The sequence below is a fragment of the Chiloscyllium plagiosum genome, unplaced genomic scaffold, assembly GCF_037043375.1.
Source record: "Chiloscyllium plagiosum isolate Xiang-an unplaced genomic scaffold, Cpla_swu_hap1 HiC_scaffold_28, whole genome shotgun sequence".
NCBI classification, from domain to species: domain Eukaryota; kingdom Metazoa; phylum Chordata; class Chondrichthyes; order Orectolobiformes; family Hemiscylliidae; genus Chiloscyllium; species Chiloscyllium plagiosum.
The window spans coordinates 25022149-25038031 of NW_028270166.1; the positions used below are offsets into that span (position 1 = coordinate 25022149).

Sequence of the window (15883 nt, forward strand, 5' to 3'; positions counted from 1 at the left end):
TCAATATATTGCTGTAGAAAACAATCCCTAGAAATTCATCCCCCATAGCTATAGTGCTCTGTTAGTTAACCAAATATTTGTGTAAATTGAACTGATCCATGATGCTCATACTGTATGCTTCTCTAATTTCCTGTTTCATTCCATGCCCCACATTCCACTACTGCTTTGTGGCCTTCACATAACTCCAACCACTATCCACTGCCCCTTAAATGTTCTGGGGAACCATGCACTGACCTTCCCCAATCTCACTCTGACCCCACTCCACCCTTCAAAAAAAAAAGCCTGACCCACCACTTCTGCTCCGTTGCATGCTTACTTTACCCATCCTTCCCTGATAGTATTTGTAGAAGTGACCACTGCACAGCCCTTGAGCTATTAGTCTTGTTTTTATGTCATATCTACCTTTCATTCTGTTTTTTTTTTGGTGCTGCAATGCTTCCCATTGTGTTAAATGGGAAAATTTGCACAGATTTAGCAACTCAAAGTCTGGCACGGAGGCACTGCAGGCCCTTAAAAGCAGAATGGTATTCAATTATCTGTAATTTCATGGCCTATCTCCCATCTCTCTTAAATTGGAAGGTCAACCCTAGCTCAGTGAAGAATGCAGAAGTACATGCTAACACCAGGTGCTAACACTGATGTGCATTCAGTGGTTACTACACGCAGTAACATGCAATAGACAGGGGCGAAGCAATTCCACAACCAGTGGATCAGATTTGCTCTGCAGTCAAGAATGGTAATGTCCTGTTAAACCAATAACAGGAGAAGGAGGGTCTACAAGTTTTTGGGGTTTTTTTGTTTGATTCCAGTAATAGCAGCAAAGCTAACGCTGGAGCACAACCCTTAGTTTAACTAACTGCACAGTTAAAAACACTGGCATTTACCCAGCAATGAGGAAGTTGGACAAATCCAACCTGGCCACGAGCTAATGTATCTATCTACTCTCGATCAACGTAAAATGTTGGAAGGGGTCAGTGATAGATCTAGCAAACAATGCATGCTTAACATTAGCACTCTCACTGACCTCACCTTGGGTTCCATAGAGTCACTCAGCCCCTAACCTCATTAGAGCCTTGTTCCAAATATTGGTCAAAGAGCTGAACTCGAGAATGAGCGTAAATGCCTTTCACACGAAGGAAGCAGTTGGAGTATGGCATAAAGGTATCCTGGTAAATCTGATAACTCTCCTGTATTTGGAGTCATAACTAGCATGAAGAAAGATGGTCATGATGTTGGCAGTGAATTGTCTAAATCACAGGACGTCACTGAGTTTCTTGAGGGAGTATCTTAGTCCCAACTATCTTCAGCTGTTTAATTAATGATCTTCCTACCCATCATAAGGTTAGAGGTGGCAATGTGCAATCATCAGTAAACAGTCTGTGCCCATATACAGTAAGACCTTGGACAATAGTGGTTAGCACCGCTGCCTCTCAGCGCCAGAGACCTGGGTTCAATTCCCACCTCAGGCAACAGTCTGTGTGGAGTTTGCACATTCTCCCCCATGTCTGCGTGGGTTTCCTCCCGGGTGCTCCGGTTTCCTCCCACAGTCAAAAAAATGTGCTGGTTAGGTGAATTGTCCATGCTAAATTATCCATAGTATTTGGTGAAGGGGTAAATCTAGGGAAATGGGTCTAGGTGGGTTGCTCTTTAGAGGGTCGTTGTGGACTTGTTGGGCCGAAGGGCCTGTTTCCACACTGTAAGTAATCTAATATGAGTTTGGGTTGACTAGCAACAGGTAACATTTGTGCCACATAAGACCTCAAGCAATGACCATCTCCAACAAAGGAATCTAACTGTTATCTCTTGATGTTCAATGAATTTTCATCCCTGAAACTCCAAAAGCAACATCCTGGGGTTACCATTGATCAGAAACTGCACTGAATCTGCCATGTAATTACTGCCCACAAGAGCAGGCAAGGAATTTGGCAGCGACTGACTCACCACCTGTTTTCAGTGCCAGCCCAACATCTACCTGATAAAAGTCAGGACTGTGGACATATTCTCGACTTGTTGGGAGTTGCAATCAGCCAGGCAATACTTGAGAAGCTTGACACCATTTAGAATAAAGCAGCCCACTTGACTGACACTTCATCCACCACTTTCAAGTATCCTCCCTTCTCCATCAATGCACAGCGACAGCAGGTTGTCTTGCAGTGCGCTAATTGAGCAAAGATCCTCTGACATTTTCCTCCTTTCTGAGCCTGTGACCACCTACAAGTTGAGCACAGCAGATGCATAGGAACACTATTTGCAAGATGTCTTCAAAACTTCACATCACCCTGACTTGAACTATATCACTATTCTTTCATTGTTACCTGGTCAAAATTGTGGGACACCATTAACAATGCAGCAAGGTGGATGCTCCCCAAGGGTTCCAGTGCTTTAAGGAGGCAGGTTGCCATCACCTAGTTGAGGAATGGCAATTAATGCTGACCTAGCCAGAGATCTACACATTCCCTGATTGAATATAAAGTGCGAATACATTTTCACAGGACTGCCAATTATGATTAGATTCCCTTCAGTGTGGAAATAGGCCCTTCAGCCCACACCGATCCCCCCCCCGAAGTGTAACCCACCCAGATCCATTTCCCTCTGACTAATGCACTTAACGCTATGGGCAATTTTTAACATAGCCAATTCACCTGACTTGCACGTCTTTGGACTGTGGGAGGAAACCGAAGCACCCGGAGGAAACCCGCACAAACACTAGAATGTGCAAACTCCACACAGACAGTCGCCCAAGGCTGGAATCGAACCTGGGACCCTTGCGCTGTGAGGCAGCAGTGCTAACCACTGAGCCCCCATGCTGACCTTATGATATTGTACTATAGAGTGGTACACTCAGGTCTATGTTGTGATCTTGCCATGGATGCCAAGCAGCATTTCACATTTTGCTATGTTTATCATGCCATTGAGTTTCAGACAGGTAAAAGTTTATAATCTTTGGTAGGTGTCTTGTTGCTTGGACTGCTTAGATACTTGTAGTTGTCTTCATAATCTTTCTCTTCCTGATGCAGAAACAATGTCACCCAGCTAACTGAATGGCTAAAAGGCAAGAATCTACTTCAGAGTGGTGCACTTGAGATACTGGAGCCACTGTTACAAGCTACCCAGCTCTTGCAATTGAATAAAACAACAGATGAAGATGCTGAGACAATCTGCTCAATGTGCACAGCACTCTCAAAGGCACAGGTACAGTTCAATTTACTGTTTTGAGCAAACCACAGCCACTTAACATGTTGGTGTAGTGCTTTTGTTTTAAAAGTACTGAGTACAAGAAATAGTTTAACAGGAATGTCTTTGAGGTATGAGTCAAAATGCTGTTGAATGATTGTGTATGTATCACTAGTCTTGAGACAAAAAGGGATTCAGTGGAGAACAACCAGAATGATTAGAGGGGAGGGTGAGATCTAATTTGAGAATCTTATGATTTCAAAGGAACCAGATAATTCAAAATTAAAGCAAAAGTTATTCTGTGAGCAACTGGTAAGTCCACTGAATAGCTTTCTTAGACTGTGGAGCATGTAACATTGATTCTTCCAAATGCAAATTAATTTTCAAAAATATTCTAAGTAATTTGAAACATATGCTTCCTGTAACATGGAAGGCACAGGTGACTCTGAATCATTAGCTCTTTTGTGGAAATCTTTAGTTTCCTTTCCTGTTTGCATCTGTTGTAGATTTTTTTGATAATGCCCATGAATAATGGACATTGCTATTGTGCATTGAGCTAAAAGGAAATATATGGGGAAACCACATCAACATTTATTTTTCACTTAACTATTTGTTATTTTGCCTGGGAATCATATCATCATATGATGATGATAAGAAAAACTGTATACTTGAGGGAGGGAAAAAAGTGGAAATGATCCTTGCCAAGGATATCAGAAGGAGTGCCATTTCTTTGCTGGAGCTAAATGGAATTGCAAGTTTCAGCACACGCGTCTAACATTATAATTATGTACAGAAGTAACTTTCTTAGGCTGACATGAACAGGAAAGTGAGCACCACCTATTTTAAATGTTCCAGATGTTGCCTATTCACATTTAGATAGGGTTTTGGAACCTTAACAAATTTTAAGGTTCTGCTGGACATGTCAACAGTCAAGTAATGCCAACGATGATACACAAAGCCTATGAAATTTTGAACATTGGCATTGCAGTTTGTTTCCCATAGAGGACAATGTTTGGAATAAGGCTCTACCCTTAAACCTTTTGCTTGGAAGCTGATGTCGTTCTGTTGTCAGTCCTCCTCATGCTTTTAGTAAAACCTGAATACCCAATTGTAGACCTATCCTCTGGAAAGCTTGAGAGAAACTTACATTAGATGATGGTTGTTTAGGAGAAAGTGAGGACTGCAGATGCTGGGGATCAGAGCTTAAAAATGTGTTGCTGGAAAAGCGCAGCAGGTTAGGCAGCATCAAAGGAGAAGGAGGATCGATGTTTCGGGCATAAGCCCAGTCATCTTTGTTTATGCGAAGTAGGATCTCTGGTGCAGTTTTGAAATCGCCAAAATCAGGATACACACAGATCATGTGTTTCAAAAACAACTTCAAGTGACAATGCTTGACACAGTTAGGATCATTTTGATTATTAGCTTGCAGCACCTGTCCTCTTGTAATTAGTTTTCAAGCAGTTTTTTTTTCTAATTTGTTCTTTTACCCTTTGAATTGTAACAGATTGTGAAAATACTGACACTGTATACACCTATGAATGAATTTGAGGAACGTGTGACTATAGCTTTTATAAAGAATATTCAGGTAAATATTTTTACTAACTACTGTGCATATTTGCATGCATGTTCAGTAATCTAACCCTCATTTTATATTTATCATGTGCCTAGCCATCTAATTTCTGTGCAAAAATCCTAATTTGTCTTTTGACTATTTTTTGAAAGGTGAGGTTGCTTGTTGGAGGATTTTGGGGTAAAGTTTTTTGCAAGGTTTCTAATGCATATTGACTTTTATGATTTTAGATTTTTATCTTCTGTTCAGTTCGGCAAGGTGTACTGAAACTGGGCCAACATAATTTACTGTAAAACCTTGGCATTTCTGAACATCCAAACATAAAGGCGCTTAGCTTTTCTTGAGCAAGTGTAATCAATTGTATTACAATACTGTATAATCAGCATACCTTTATCAATTATAAATGCTATCTTTAGAATATATTGGCAATGCTTATTTCTATTGTAGGTGTAATTTGTCTCATGTGTTTGTGAATAATATAATTAATCTTTTGATTTAAATGTGATCGATAGATCTACCACATGGCCAGGCCTTCTGTAAATGTCTTTTTCTTGTTAAATAAATCGATGTTCTCTTCTGTCCTCCCAAAAACAAAGTCAGTTTGAGATCATCTTTCTTCCAATAGGACAATGTGGAATCTTGTGTTGCGTTGGTGACTGGATTGAAAACCAGCTTAACTGGTTTTTGAGGAGGTTGGCCTTGTGATCTTTTTGATGAAGTACATTCCATAATTTCTATAATTGTTATCCTGCCTGTGGAATGTAGCCTAAATCTAAACCTTATTGCTTTTGATACATTTCAAAACATTGAATTCATAATAATTCCTTTCAATAGCTAACCTTTGCCACACTTGGTGAAATAAATAATCATACTGGATGTTTTGTCTTGCACAGGATCGATTGGCAGGTGGAAGTCCAAGTCGCCGATTACTAATGGAGTTAAAGCACGTATTTGCTGTAAACTTTCCCATCATTCCTTCACCAGTGAACCTGGACAAGATTAAAATTCCTAAAAACTTGAAACTGAACTTTCTAAATAGATTCTAAATAATGAATGTTTGATCATCTGGAAAGGGTACACAACTTGCATGATTTTGTTTAAGAGTTTTTTTGATTTTGCAGAACTAATTTGTTGTAAGTTATGTAAAATTCAACTATTTTTAACATTTAGCAATAATAAATTCAATTAAAAGGCCACATTTTACCAGAAGTAATTCATTTATAGTTCTTCTTGAAATGTGTGGTATCTTTTGAGAATCACAAGGCATAACTACAGTCATAGCAGATTCTCAGCACAAAACTGAGGGGGATATGAGTTTGAGAAGGCGCAAGATGTAACTGGGAATTTAATTTGGGATAACTGACTCGGGGTCACTAGAATTATTTCAACTGTAGATGGGTGGTTTGTTTAGTTCACATGCACTAAATTACTCTTTCTCAGATGTTTTTAGTTTAGTAGTTCAAAACTGAAGTGCTCGAATTTATTAAGCTCTTACATATAAATGTAACTTATATTTAAATATCACTTTTTGATTTCTTTGCATTTTTTATCTACTTAAGGAATTGGGCATTTGATATTTTAGACATGGTGTTTGTCACTGATTTGACGAGGAGAAAATATTGAGGTGGTCTGAATCATTTCACGGAAGTTTGGTATGACTGCTTCCTTTTACTAGGAATCTTGAGGGAAAATGCAACAAAATAAACCAAGCATGAGAATGTCATAGTTATCTTAATGCTGAAACTATTTGTTCCTGTATTCTCCATAAAGAAATCAACTTTTAAATAGCTAAGAGGACATTTGTTTGTAACATGATCATTGCTGAGACATATTTGTGAAAAACATATTTATGCTGATTGACATCTTGAAATGTGCATTAGTCTGTATTTGTGTGAGGATCTAACAAAATGTGAACATGTTTCTGCATTGTGTATGAATCTGTTTTACAATTCAAATTTAAAAAATTAGCTTTGTTTTTAATATTTAAAAATATCGATGTACTTTCGAGAAGCTATGGAACTGTATATTTATGTACTTCAAATACTTAATAGATTTTCAGATTGAATGTTGGTCCTCCTTTTTAAGTACATTATTATCTGTATCCGATGACTCTCTAATAAAACATTGGTTAATGGAGATAATTACAGTTGTACCATTTCGGATTCTGTATATGATGCAATTATTGATGCTTACGATTACTTTGAAAGCCTAATCAATAACACTTCTCAAATGTTACACTGTGTCCTTTTTATTATTTAAATACTTTATCCCCACAAATGAAGTTTTATATATCATATAATTTTGGGGTGCAAGTTTTTTTCCAAGTACATGGACATTGAGTAACCTAGCCCAAATGTTATTAGTGGTTTTAGATTTTTGATTATTTGACACTTTAATACTACAGTAAACTATGCCAGCACTATGCTGTGCAAGATATGTCCCTGTAGCCTATTGGTACCAGTGTGGAGTAATGGTACAGAAGTTTGTGGTTTTTGCTTCTCCAGAATATAACTCTTCACATCTTGAATGTTGTGCCAAGTGACTAATGGTTATTATACACCTTTCTAGGAAATCTAACTTTAAATGCCACTGTTGCCCATGTCCAGATTAATCATCATTGGATGTCATTGCTGTAATCTGAATTTTAATATTTTGTATTTAAACAGGTTGGTTGACTATAGTCTTTATTGCTGCCATTTGAGAATTGGAATAATTTTTTGCATTTGTAATTGAGGTGGACCAGACAACTTTTTTTCTTAAAGGAATTTAGCTATAAATATCATAACTTTGTATCTTGGTTTGGTTGAATATGGAACTCATGAGAATGGAGATCAAACTAGTCAACAGATATCACATTTTGTACTCAACACACAATTGTTACTGTAAATGAAAATGACTAAATAGAATTGACTCTCATTTTGTATAGTATATGATGAAAGGGATTTGTGGGAATTAACTACTCTCGTGACATTGAATGTTTCTCCCTTCCACACACAGTGCAGGTAACCCATGCCATAAAAACAGTTTTGGCACCTCCTCAAAAGTGACTTAAATGCAAGATAAGCACACAATTTATTGGCACTATTTATTTTTTTTTCCTTCAAACTGGAAAGGGCTTTAAAGTTGTAATTTATTGGATCACTCAAACTGATTTACAAAGTGATTCAATGATGAGTATTGACACAACTTTTTATCTGTTGGTTTTATTTTGTGATGGTGTTCATTTTCTTTGTGCTGCTATCTGTTCTGTAATATGATTGAAATCTGTTTTGTTGTCATTACTGAAGGTTTTTCAGGTTTTAAAATCAGGACTTCAATTAATTCCCTTGCTGATTTCATGATTGAAAAGATTACCAAAGTAAGTAGTTATTCATAAATTAGTTAAGCATTAATGTTAATATCCAAGAAAATAATGTAGTATTTTTATAAAAGAAAGGACCTTAATGAACCAGACTGCTCAACTAGTTTATCTGGAATTCATTTGGATACATTTCAAACACAATCTTTTTTAAAAGCTGATGTTTTTGTTTATCCAGATACTTTATGCACAACATCCATCAAAGAAACCTGTTTCCAAGGTGCACTTCGCAAAAATACAATGCAATCCTAGATCGTTGGTATTCTTAGTATTGCTTACGCTGTTCTCATATTTGCATTACTGTAATGCTAGTTTGTGCATTCTTTGATCTCTGACCCCCTTAATTGATCTGTAGTCTGCAATGATCAACTTTGCAACCCCAACCCCCAAGCCCAGAGTTTCAACATCAGAGCAAATAAGCAAGAATTTGTACTGACTCCCATTTCTGTTGCTAGCATTTTAAGGTGGCATTCTTAGTCATAGAGATGTACAGCATGGAAACAGACTCTTCGGTCCAAGCTGTTCATGCCGACCAGATATCTCAAACCAATCAAGTCCCACCTGCCAGCACCCGGCCCGTATCCCTCTTAAACCCTTCCTATTCATATACCCATCCAAATGCCTTTCAAATGTTGCAATTGTACCAGCCTCCACCACTTCCTCTGACAGCTCATTCCATACACGTACCAACCTCTATGTGAAAAGATTGCCCCTTAGGTCACCTTTTTTTTATATCTTTCCCTTCTCACCCTAAACCTATGCCCTTTAGTTCTGGACTCCCCGACTCCAGGGAAAATACTTTATCTATTTACCCTATCCATGCCCCTCATAATTTTGTAAACCTCTATAAGGTCACCCCTCAGCCTCCAACGCTCCAGGGAAAACAGCCCCAGCCTGTTCAGCATCTCCTGCTAGCTCAAATCCTCCAACCCTGGCAACATCCTTGTAAATCTTTTCTGAACCCTTTCACGTTTCACAACATCTTTCTGATAGGAAGGAGACCAGAATTGCACACAATATTCCAACAGTGGCCTAACCAATGTCCTGTATAGCCGCAACATGACGTCCCAACTCCTGTACTCAATACTCTGACCAATAAATGAAAGCGTACCAAACGCCGCCTTAACGATCTTATCTACCTGTGACTCCACTTTCAAGGAGCTATGAATCTGTACTCCAAGGTCTCTTTGTTCAGTAACACTCTCTAGCACCTTACCATTTAAGTGTATAAGTCCTGCTAAGATTTGCTTTCCCAAAATGCAGCACTTGCTAATCAATCAAGACCTGCACAATTGTTTTAAATGTAGAAAACATTGGTTAGTCATCTCTTGTAAGCTGGTCAATTTTTCAAAAAGAAATGTCAGTATGAGTGCAAATTTGAGTTTTCACTGTCATTAGTTAAACAAATCCAACTTTAGAAGCCTGAAGCAAGATGTTTTATCATCTGTAAATCTCAGTATGTTGTAAAATAAGTTGGGCTTTGATTCAATAAGGAATATCTGCTCTTTAAATTCAATACAATATACAATGAATGCAGTATGTCAGTAGAACCATCTCTATCTTAGTATACCATCCTATGTAGTTTGAAGCCCAAGTAAAACACTTAATTGCTACAACTTATTATGAATGGAGTGATTTAAATACTTTAATAAGTAGTTTGTACATGATTAAATGATTCTGAGGCGAAAGACAAAGTCTTTCAATTTTCTGGTTTATAGATATTCAACTGAAAATCTAAAGGTAAATTTTTTAAACTTTCCATGCTGTTCCCTAAAATAGCAGCCAACAATATTTTTATTGGTTACAGCTTCAATCATGATTGTAAATTTTAGATGGGTGTTTTCTTAGATCTGGCTGGAACTACACCCCTCCTTTCCTTAAACACTATATTGTTTTCATGCTATATCAAATTTTGCTTCATTTAATTTGTTACTGTACTGTTCATTACTGCCATTGTAGGCCATGGTACATTATATTTGAAACGACTTTCATAAGAATGTGCTTCTCATGCTTTTCTGCAACTTCAATCCTGACAACTTTTTACACATTTGCTAACCTAGCAGTCATACTCTTTTATATTGTGACCCTCCCCATCTAATTTTCAATAGCTGTTTCAATGTGTGTTAACTTTGTCGAGACTGCTTATCGTGTTAGTCTGGAATTGACTTAGAGTTAACAATCTTCCAACTTTTATATTCAATATTTTCAAAGCTGATTTTTAAAACAGATCCTCGAGCATTATGCTGCTTATTTGCAGTACAGACATGTTTCCAAAGTAATCTAGACCATCTTTGTTCTCTCAAGTACTAGAATTGCCAGTCATTTTGGTGAACCTGTTTTTAAAACAATTGCCAGCCATTTTGTTTAAAAAATGGTCAGTCATCCTTTTTAACCAAATAATATTGAGATTTTAACAGTGCCAATGTTGGAAAATATTTTATCCCTATTAAGTTAGAGGTAATACCACTTTTCTGATTTTTGGCTCTGTAGATAAATACAACTGTTTGACAGAACTTTTTCTACTTTCTCCAAAATGTTAATTCTATTGTGATGTAAACTGATTTTAAAAATATTTGTAAGTTTGGGTTTTTGAATTAGTATCTTACAGAGAAGACCCACTTTTGTTCATTAACATGTAAAAGAAATCACCACGGCCATAGAAATTGTTACAAGGTTTTGAGGCCTGGCTTTTAGAGTGAATGATTTTTTATGCACCACTAATGGGTTTTGTTTATTTTGGATTGTTTTGAGACCATGTTAATAATGAGGCTTATGGAATTCTTTGAGCTTGAGGAAACACCCATAATGTGGAAAGGGAGAAATTTTAGTTTTCAGTTTGATTGGGCAGAGTCATGAAGCCCTTGAACAAGAATGGCTACAAACTGGTGCTGCTAACCCTGAGTAGGTTAAAGTTAAAACTCTGCTGTATAATATCTCCAAGAAACCATCTTTAGTTCCAGTCTAAAAGTTGGTCACAAATGACCTATACATAACGAGATGTTTGTTAGACTGTGGTGGGTGGATTGTAAGAATGATGTTTTTTGGTATCATACAAAAGTTTATCTTTTTAATTTCTTATAGAGGAATATTTTGGGATTATACTTGTTTGAAATCTTTGTATTTTTGCATTATAACTAGATTGTGTAGTTTATTCTATTTTTAATTTTTAATTTTAATTTTTGTTAAACAGGTTTACATGCTTAAATTTCATTGAGAGATCACTTGAATCATATTTCATTTTGGTTTTATCAAGCCAGTTGTCTGGGATCTGACTTTCCAATATTTACATAATTTTAAAGAAATGATTATCCATGTAACATTGAATTTTTCAGGCCTGAAAAGTAAAATCTCTCTCCACAGATGCTGAAAATGTCTATTTCCAGAATTATTTTAAAAATAATCTCCTTTCATTACTTCAAAATATTCCAAACTGCCTCATAGCTAACAAAATCAGAAGTAGACCATTCAGCCTCTTGAGCTTGTTCCATCATTCAGTTATGGTTAAGGGTTAATCTGTATTTCAATTCAACATACCCAGCTTTTATTAAAGATCTGAAGGGACATGAGCATTCTATATTTATCCTTGTTTGGCATCCCCTTTAAATTATTTGGTTAATTTTTCTCCTTTTTTAAATCTTCCTCCACTCACCCAAAGGAGACTGGACGTCATTTCTACCCCAGTGAAATGACTATATATGCTGGTATCAGCCCTCCTTCAGTCCCTCTACATGTCAGTAGTAATAGTGTAGCAGGTACTGTTGAGGAAGATTTATTATTTGTAATGCTGAATATTATGAAGTAGAATTAAGAACCCCTTCAATTTTTGAATCTATAGGAAATTCTTAATCTTGATGGAAGATCACTGGATTAATTCATGAAATTGAAAGAAATCCAAAATAAATATTAAAAACAATGAAGCAGAAGTGATAATGAATATTCAACCATAGAAAATGCCACACCCTTCATTTAGGACTATTTTACTGTCATGCATTCCCTCACTTACAAAAGAAAATCAATTCTTACATTAAACTTTGCATGTAAGGCAGCAAAACAAGTGTCACCCACAGTGAACTTGAGAGAATACCACTGTTGGTACAGCAATGCAGTTTCAAACCAAAAGCAAAGGTTACCTTGAGTTCACCTCCTAGGATTAGACAGAAGTTTTTTTTTCCTACTCTTAACTATTTTGAATGCTGTTCTTTTCCCTCTGCCGCTCTCATATTTAATGAGGTGGCAAGACATTTAAATTGTGTCAATTCTGTGATTGTAAGATGGTAACTCTTAATGCATGGACTGTTATATTCCAATTCTAACCCTAGTTTGCTTCAGGCTAGACAAAAGGCTTTTTTTTGGTCTAGACCAATTAAAAGCATGTATCCAGGCATATGGAGCATTACACAGTTGCCAAGGGTTTCAAGATATCAATGTAATTTTTAGTTGTAGAACAAAGAAAACAGTAGTAGCTGCATACTGTACAGTTTAAAGTTACTTTCAGTTTGAAGAAAATGGTCTTTCACTAGATATCATTTTGGGTAACTGAGTTGTTTTCTGAAGAATTTGTGTACATGATCTCTGACCACTTACATTTTAAAACTTCAGTTATCATAGTTTTAAGCAACCAGTTGTATAATGAATCATTTAGGTATGCAAAGATGATATTTTCTTCCTTCCAATTCAGACACTAAATATGTTTTCTAGTATTAGATATAGTCTGACGTCCGCTTTCACTTATCTGACCATCTAAGATTTTAGCATTTTAAGAGCAATAAACCTCACTGTTCTATCCTACAGGATTCTGATGTTTTTATGTTGGGTGATATTGTAGTGTTTTAATATCAAAGCTTATTTTATGTCAATACAAAGTTCATTGTAAAGAAACTTAAGATTGGCCAAATTGACTGTTTTTAAAAAGTTTGCAATCCATCGTCAAGGAAACCAAGTTAACTAAGCACCCAAGTTTAGTTGATATTAGAATGAAGGGAATCTGTGTGAACATGTTGGCTTTTATACTAAAGTATGGTGGTTGTGAAATAACTTTTTGATACTAGAATCAATCTTTTATTACTAGTTTAGAACTGGAAAACCTGTATTCAGTGTCCTTTTGGCAAAGCTCATGATATGCAATAATCTCTGTTCCTTTGTGAGTCTTTAGGTTCTATGTTTAAAACACGCCAATTTTCTGCAGTTTTATCAAGGTGTCAAATGTTCACAAGGGTCATTGATAATAAGGAGAAAGGGGGAAAAATAAGATGTTTAATTAGTATATCAGTGGGAAAGTTAGCATAGTTATGTTACTGGACTAACAATCCAGAAGCATCTCTGGATCAATTGTCCAGGAAAGTTCAATCCTACAACAGCTAAAACTTGAATCCAGAATAAAGCTAACTGTAAGGATGACCATGTATCTACCAGATTGTCATTAAAAACCCATCTGGTTCACGAGGTTTCTTCAGTGACAACTGTACTGCAGGCCTGGTGTTACATAGACAAAGGTGGTGTAAGGCTAGTAGTGAGGTTGATTTTTAAATGCTCTCTGATTATAGCCAAGCAAGCCAGTCCGCTATCGAGGAGTGCAAAAAGAGATATACTACAGGCTTTGCCAATTAAGCCCACATCCCATACATGAATAATGCAAGAATACAAAGAATGATGGAAAAGGACAGTTTATACAAGATTGTAACAATTTTGTGTAAAATTAATTGTGGCTAATGTAACAAGACTATTACAATATTTTTCAGTCACTGCATAATCTGAAGCAAAATTGAAAGATGGGAATTTTTTTTAGAATTAATGATTCTTGGAATATTTGAGAGGTTAACCTTTTGATTATCAAACTTTAAATCTGTTCTAGAACTAACCTATTTTCAGCAGTCATTTGTTTGCTATGCAATAAACTAAAGGCAAAAAACTTGGGTCTAATCCTGTAATTTGTAGAATACCAAGCCTGTTTGTGAGTATAACTCAGAGTAGCAATCTGTTCAAGAAATGTGGAATGTGTAAGAAATTGGCTACACCAGTGAGTATAAAGACACTTTGGCATTTTGGTATTGAAGAGGAAGGTAACTGAGACTTTTCACAAGAGGTATATAAGTTCTCTCAGCTGTAGGTCTCTCCACAAGGACAGGATCACAGTGCTCATTGTACACAGGCTCAGAGTCATGCGGGATTTATTTACACAAGTGATATTAGCCTTAACGGAAAGTCAATCCAGTTGTTTGTGAATAGTCATATTTCAAAGGACTGAGTGCTGCCTTTCATGAACAAAAGAAATAAAATTAATTGTCCACACCGGCAAAAAAAAACTACAGATGATAAATCATGCATATACCAAAACTTGACTCGACCTCTTGCTGATTTTTTTTTTTTGCTTATTTCATAAGTGGGACATGTGGCTTCATTTAGATGAGAAAACAAAGCTCCAACGAGCTTAAGAAATTAAAGTTTTAAAATTTGCTCTACATGTGATTTTGGCCACTTTTCTCAACTGCCTTCTTCAGCAGAACGTATATCAGATTTTAATTTTACAAACTCCTTTGCCACTTCATCATTGTTTCTTTGTGACAGTATCCTGAGGACTGTTAGTCCTGTCTCATCCATATGAATTCTGCGTCCAAGTGGTAACCAACAGGCACAACTTCCCTTCTGAACAATATCACGCAATTGCATCACAGCAATGCCCACACTTCGATCTTCTCTGGCAAAACAGTAGTCTTTCACACAAATCTGTAGTTCGTAACATTCTGGGCCATCCTCGGCACTCAATGTGCTGTAAAATAATGAAGCAAATTAATTACATAATGTTTACAAAACTAATCCATCCCTAGCTGTGGTGCAGCATCCAATTATTTACTACTATTTTTGTCTAATGCTGATAGTTGCAATAAATCAGTAAGGATGAAGTTGACATTTGGAGTAATTTTGGAGAAAGCATAATGTAACATTTGCAACATAGAGGGAAAGAGAAAAGTGACTATCTTGATTATTGTGGGTTCTTATCCTTTTAATTGATCTTATTAGTGTTTAGCTGTCCTTGTTAAGTAAATCCCTTCAACCTAGGAATCACCATGGTGTATATCTCTTTTAATTCCCTCCAATAATAATATCTATTTTGAATACAAGGACCTGAAATTGTACACAGTATGTCAAGTGTGGCCTCATCAACACTCTAAAACAGCTTGTTCTAATATTACTTCTCTATTTTTAAATTCCCTACTCATACAAAACTAGTTCCATTTCTTTTTTAATTACTTGTTGCACCTGTGTGCTATCTTTACTCCATGCACAAGAATGCCCAACCTGGTCTTTGGCAATAGACTTATCAAACATTTCTCAACAAATGTCTGGAAATCCAAATACACTAGATCTAATCATTTCTCCCTTTAGCAACTCTGCTCATTATATACTCAAAGAACTTCAGCAAATTTGTCAAAATTGTCACTTACACACTTAGCCGATTTGGGTCTTACGTAAGGAAAAGTGTCTTCACTGATCTTTAGTAATCTTTGGAATTCATTTAACTGATAAGAGTTATGGATGCTCCTTGATTTTAGGTTCTTGACAACTAGTAATCTGGGGCTGGAGGACTGGGTGCCTCTCGGCCAGAAGGCTATAGGTTCACATCCTGCTCCAGGGTGTGATCATGAAAGTACCCCACAGCTAGTGCAGGCAAGTCAGCATTTATTTGGAGCACTCCCCAGCCTGGATACAATGGGAAAGGTTAGTGGCAAGCTAGCATTTGACTGTAAAAACCATTTTCCAAAACCAGTATTGTAATTTCCCAG

At 36.6% G+C, this 15883-nt stretch overlaps 2 protein-coding genes across 10 annotated transcripts in view; one reads left to right on the plus strand and one right to left on the minus strand.

The window, feature by feature from the left end:
* Nucleotides 1-6876, plus strand: part of LOC122565046 (unconventional myosin-Vb-like) — a 187612-nt gene extending 180736 nt beyond the window's left edge. Inside the window, exons 35-37 of the mRNA XM_087975842.1 lie at nt 3018-3192; nt 4679-4759; nt 5638-6876. Coding sequence (XP_087831968.1) covers nt 3018-3192; nt 4679-4759; nt 5638-5790 — 409 coding nt within the window. The 3' untranslated portion in view covers nt 5791-6876. The remainder of the gene's footprint in view (nt 1-3017; nt 3193-4678; nt 4760-5637) is intronic.
* A 4470-nt stretch (nt 6877-11346) lies between these two features.
* The window catches only part of LOC122565310 (protein unc-13 homolog A), a 431554-nt gene continuing 427017 nt past the window's right edge, over nt 11347-15883 (minus strand). For all 9 annotated transcript variants that reach the window (XM_087976053.1, XM_087976052.1, XM_087976055.1 and 6 more), the window contains one exon: nt 11347-14868. In XM_087976053.1, the coding sequence (XP_087832179.1) occupies nt 14583-14868 (286 nt within the window). In that variant the 3' untranslated portion in view covers nt 11347-14582. The remainder of the gene's footprint in view (nt 14869-15883) is intronic.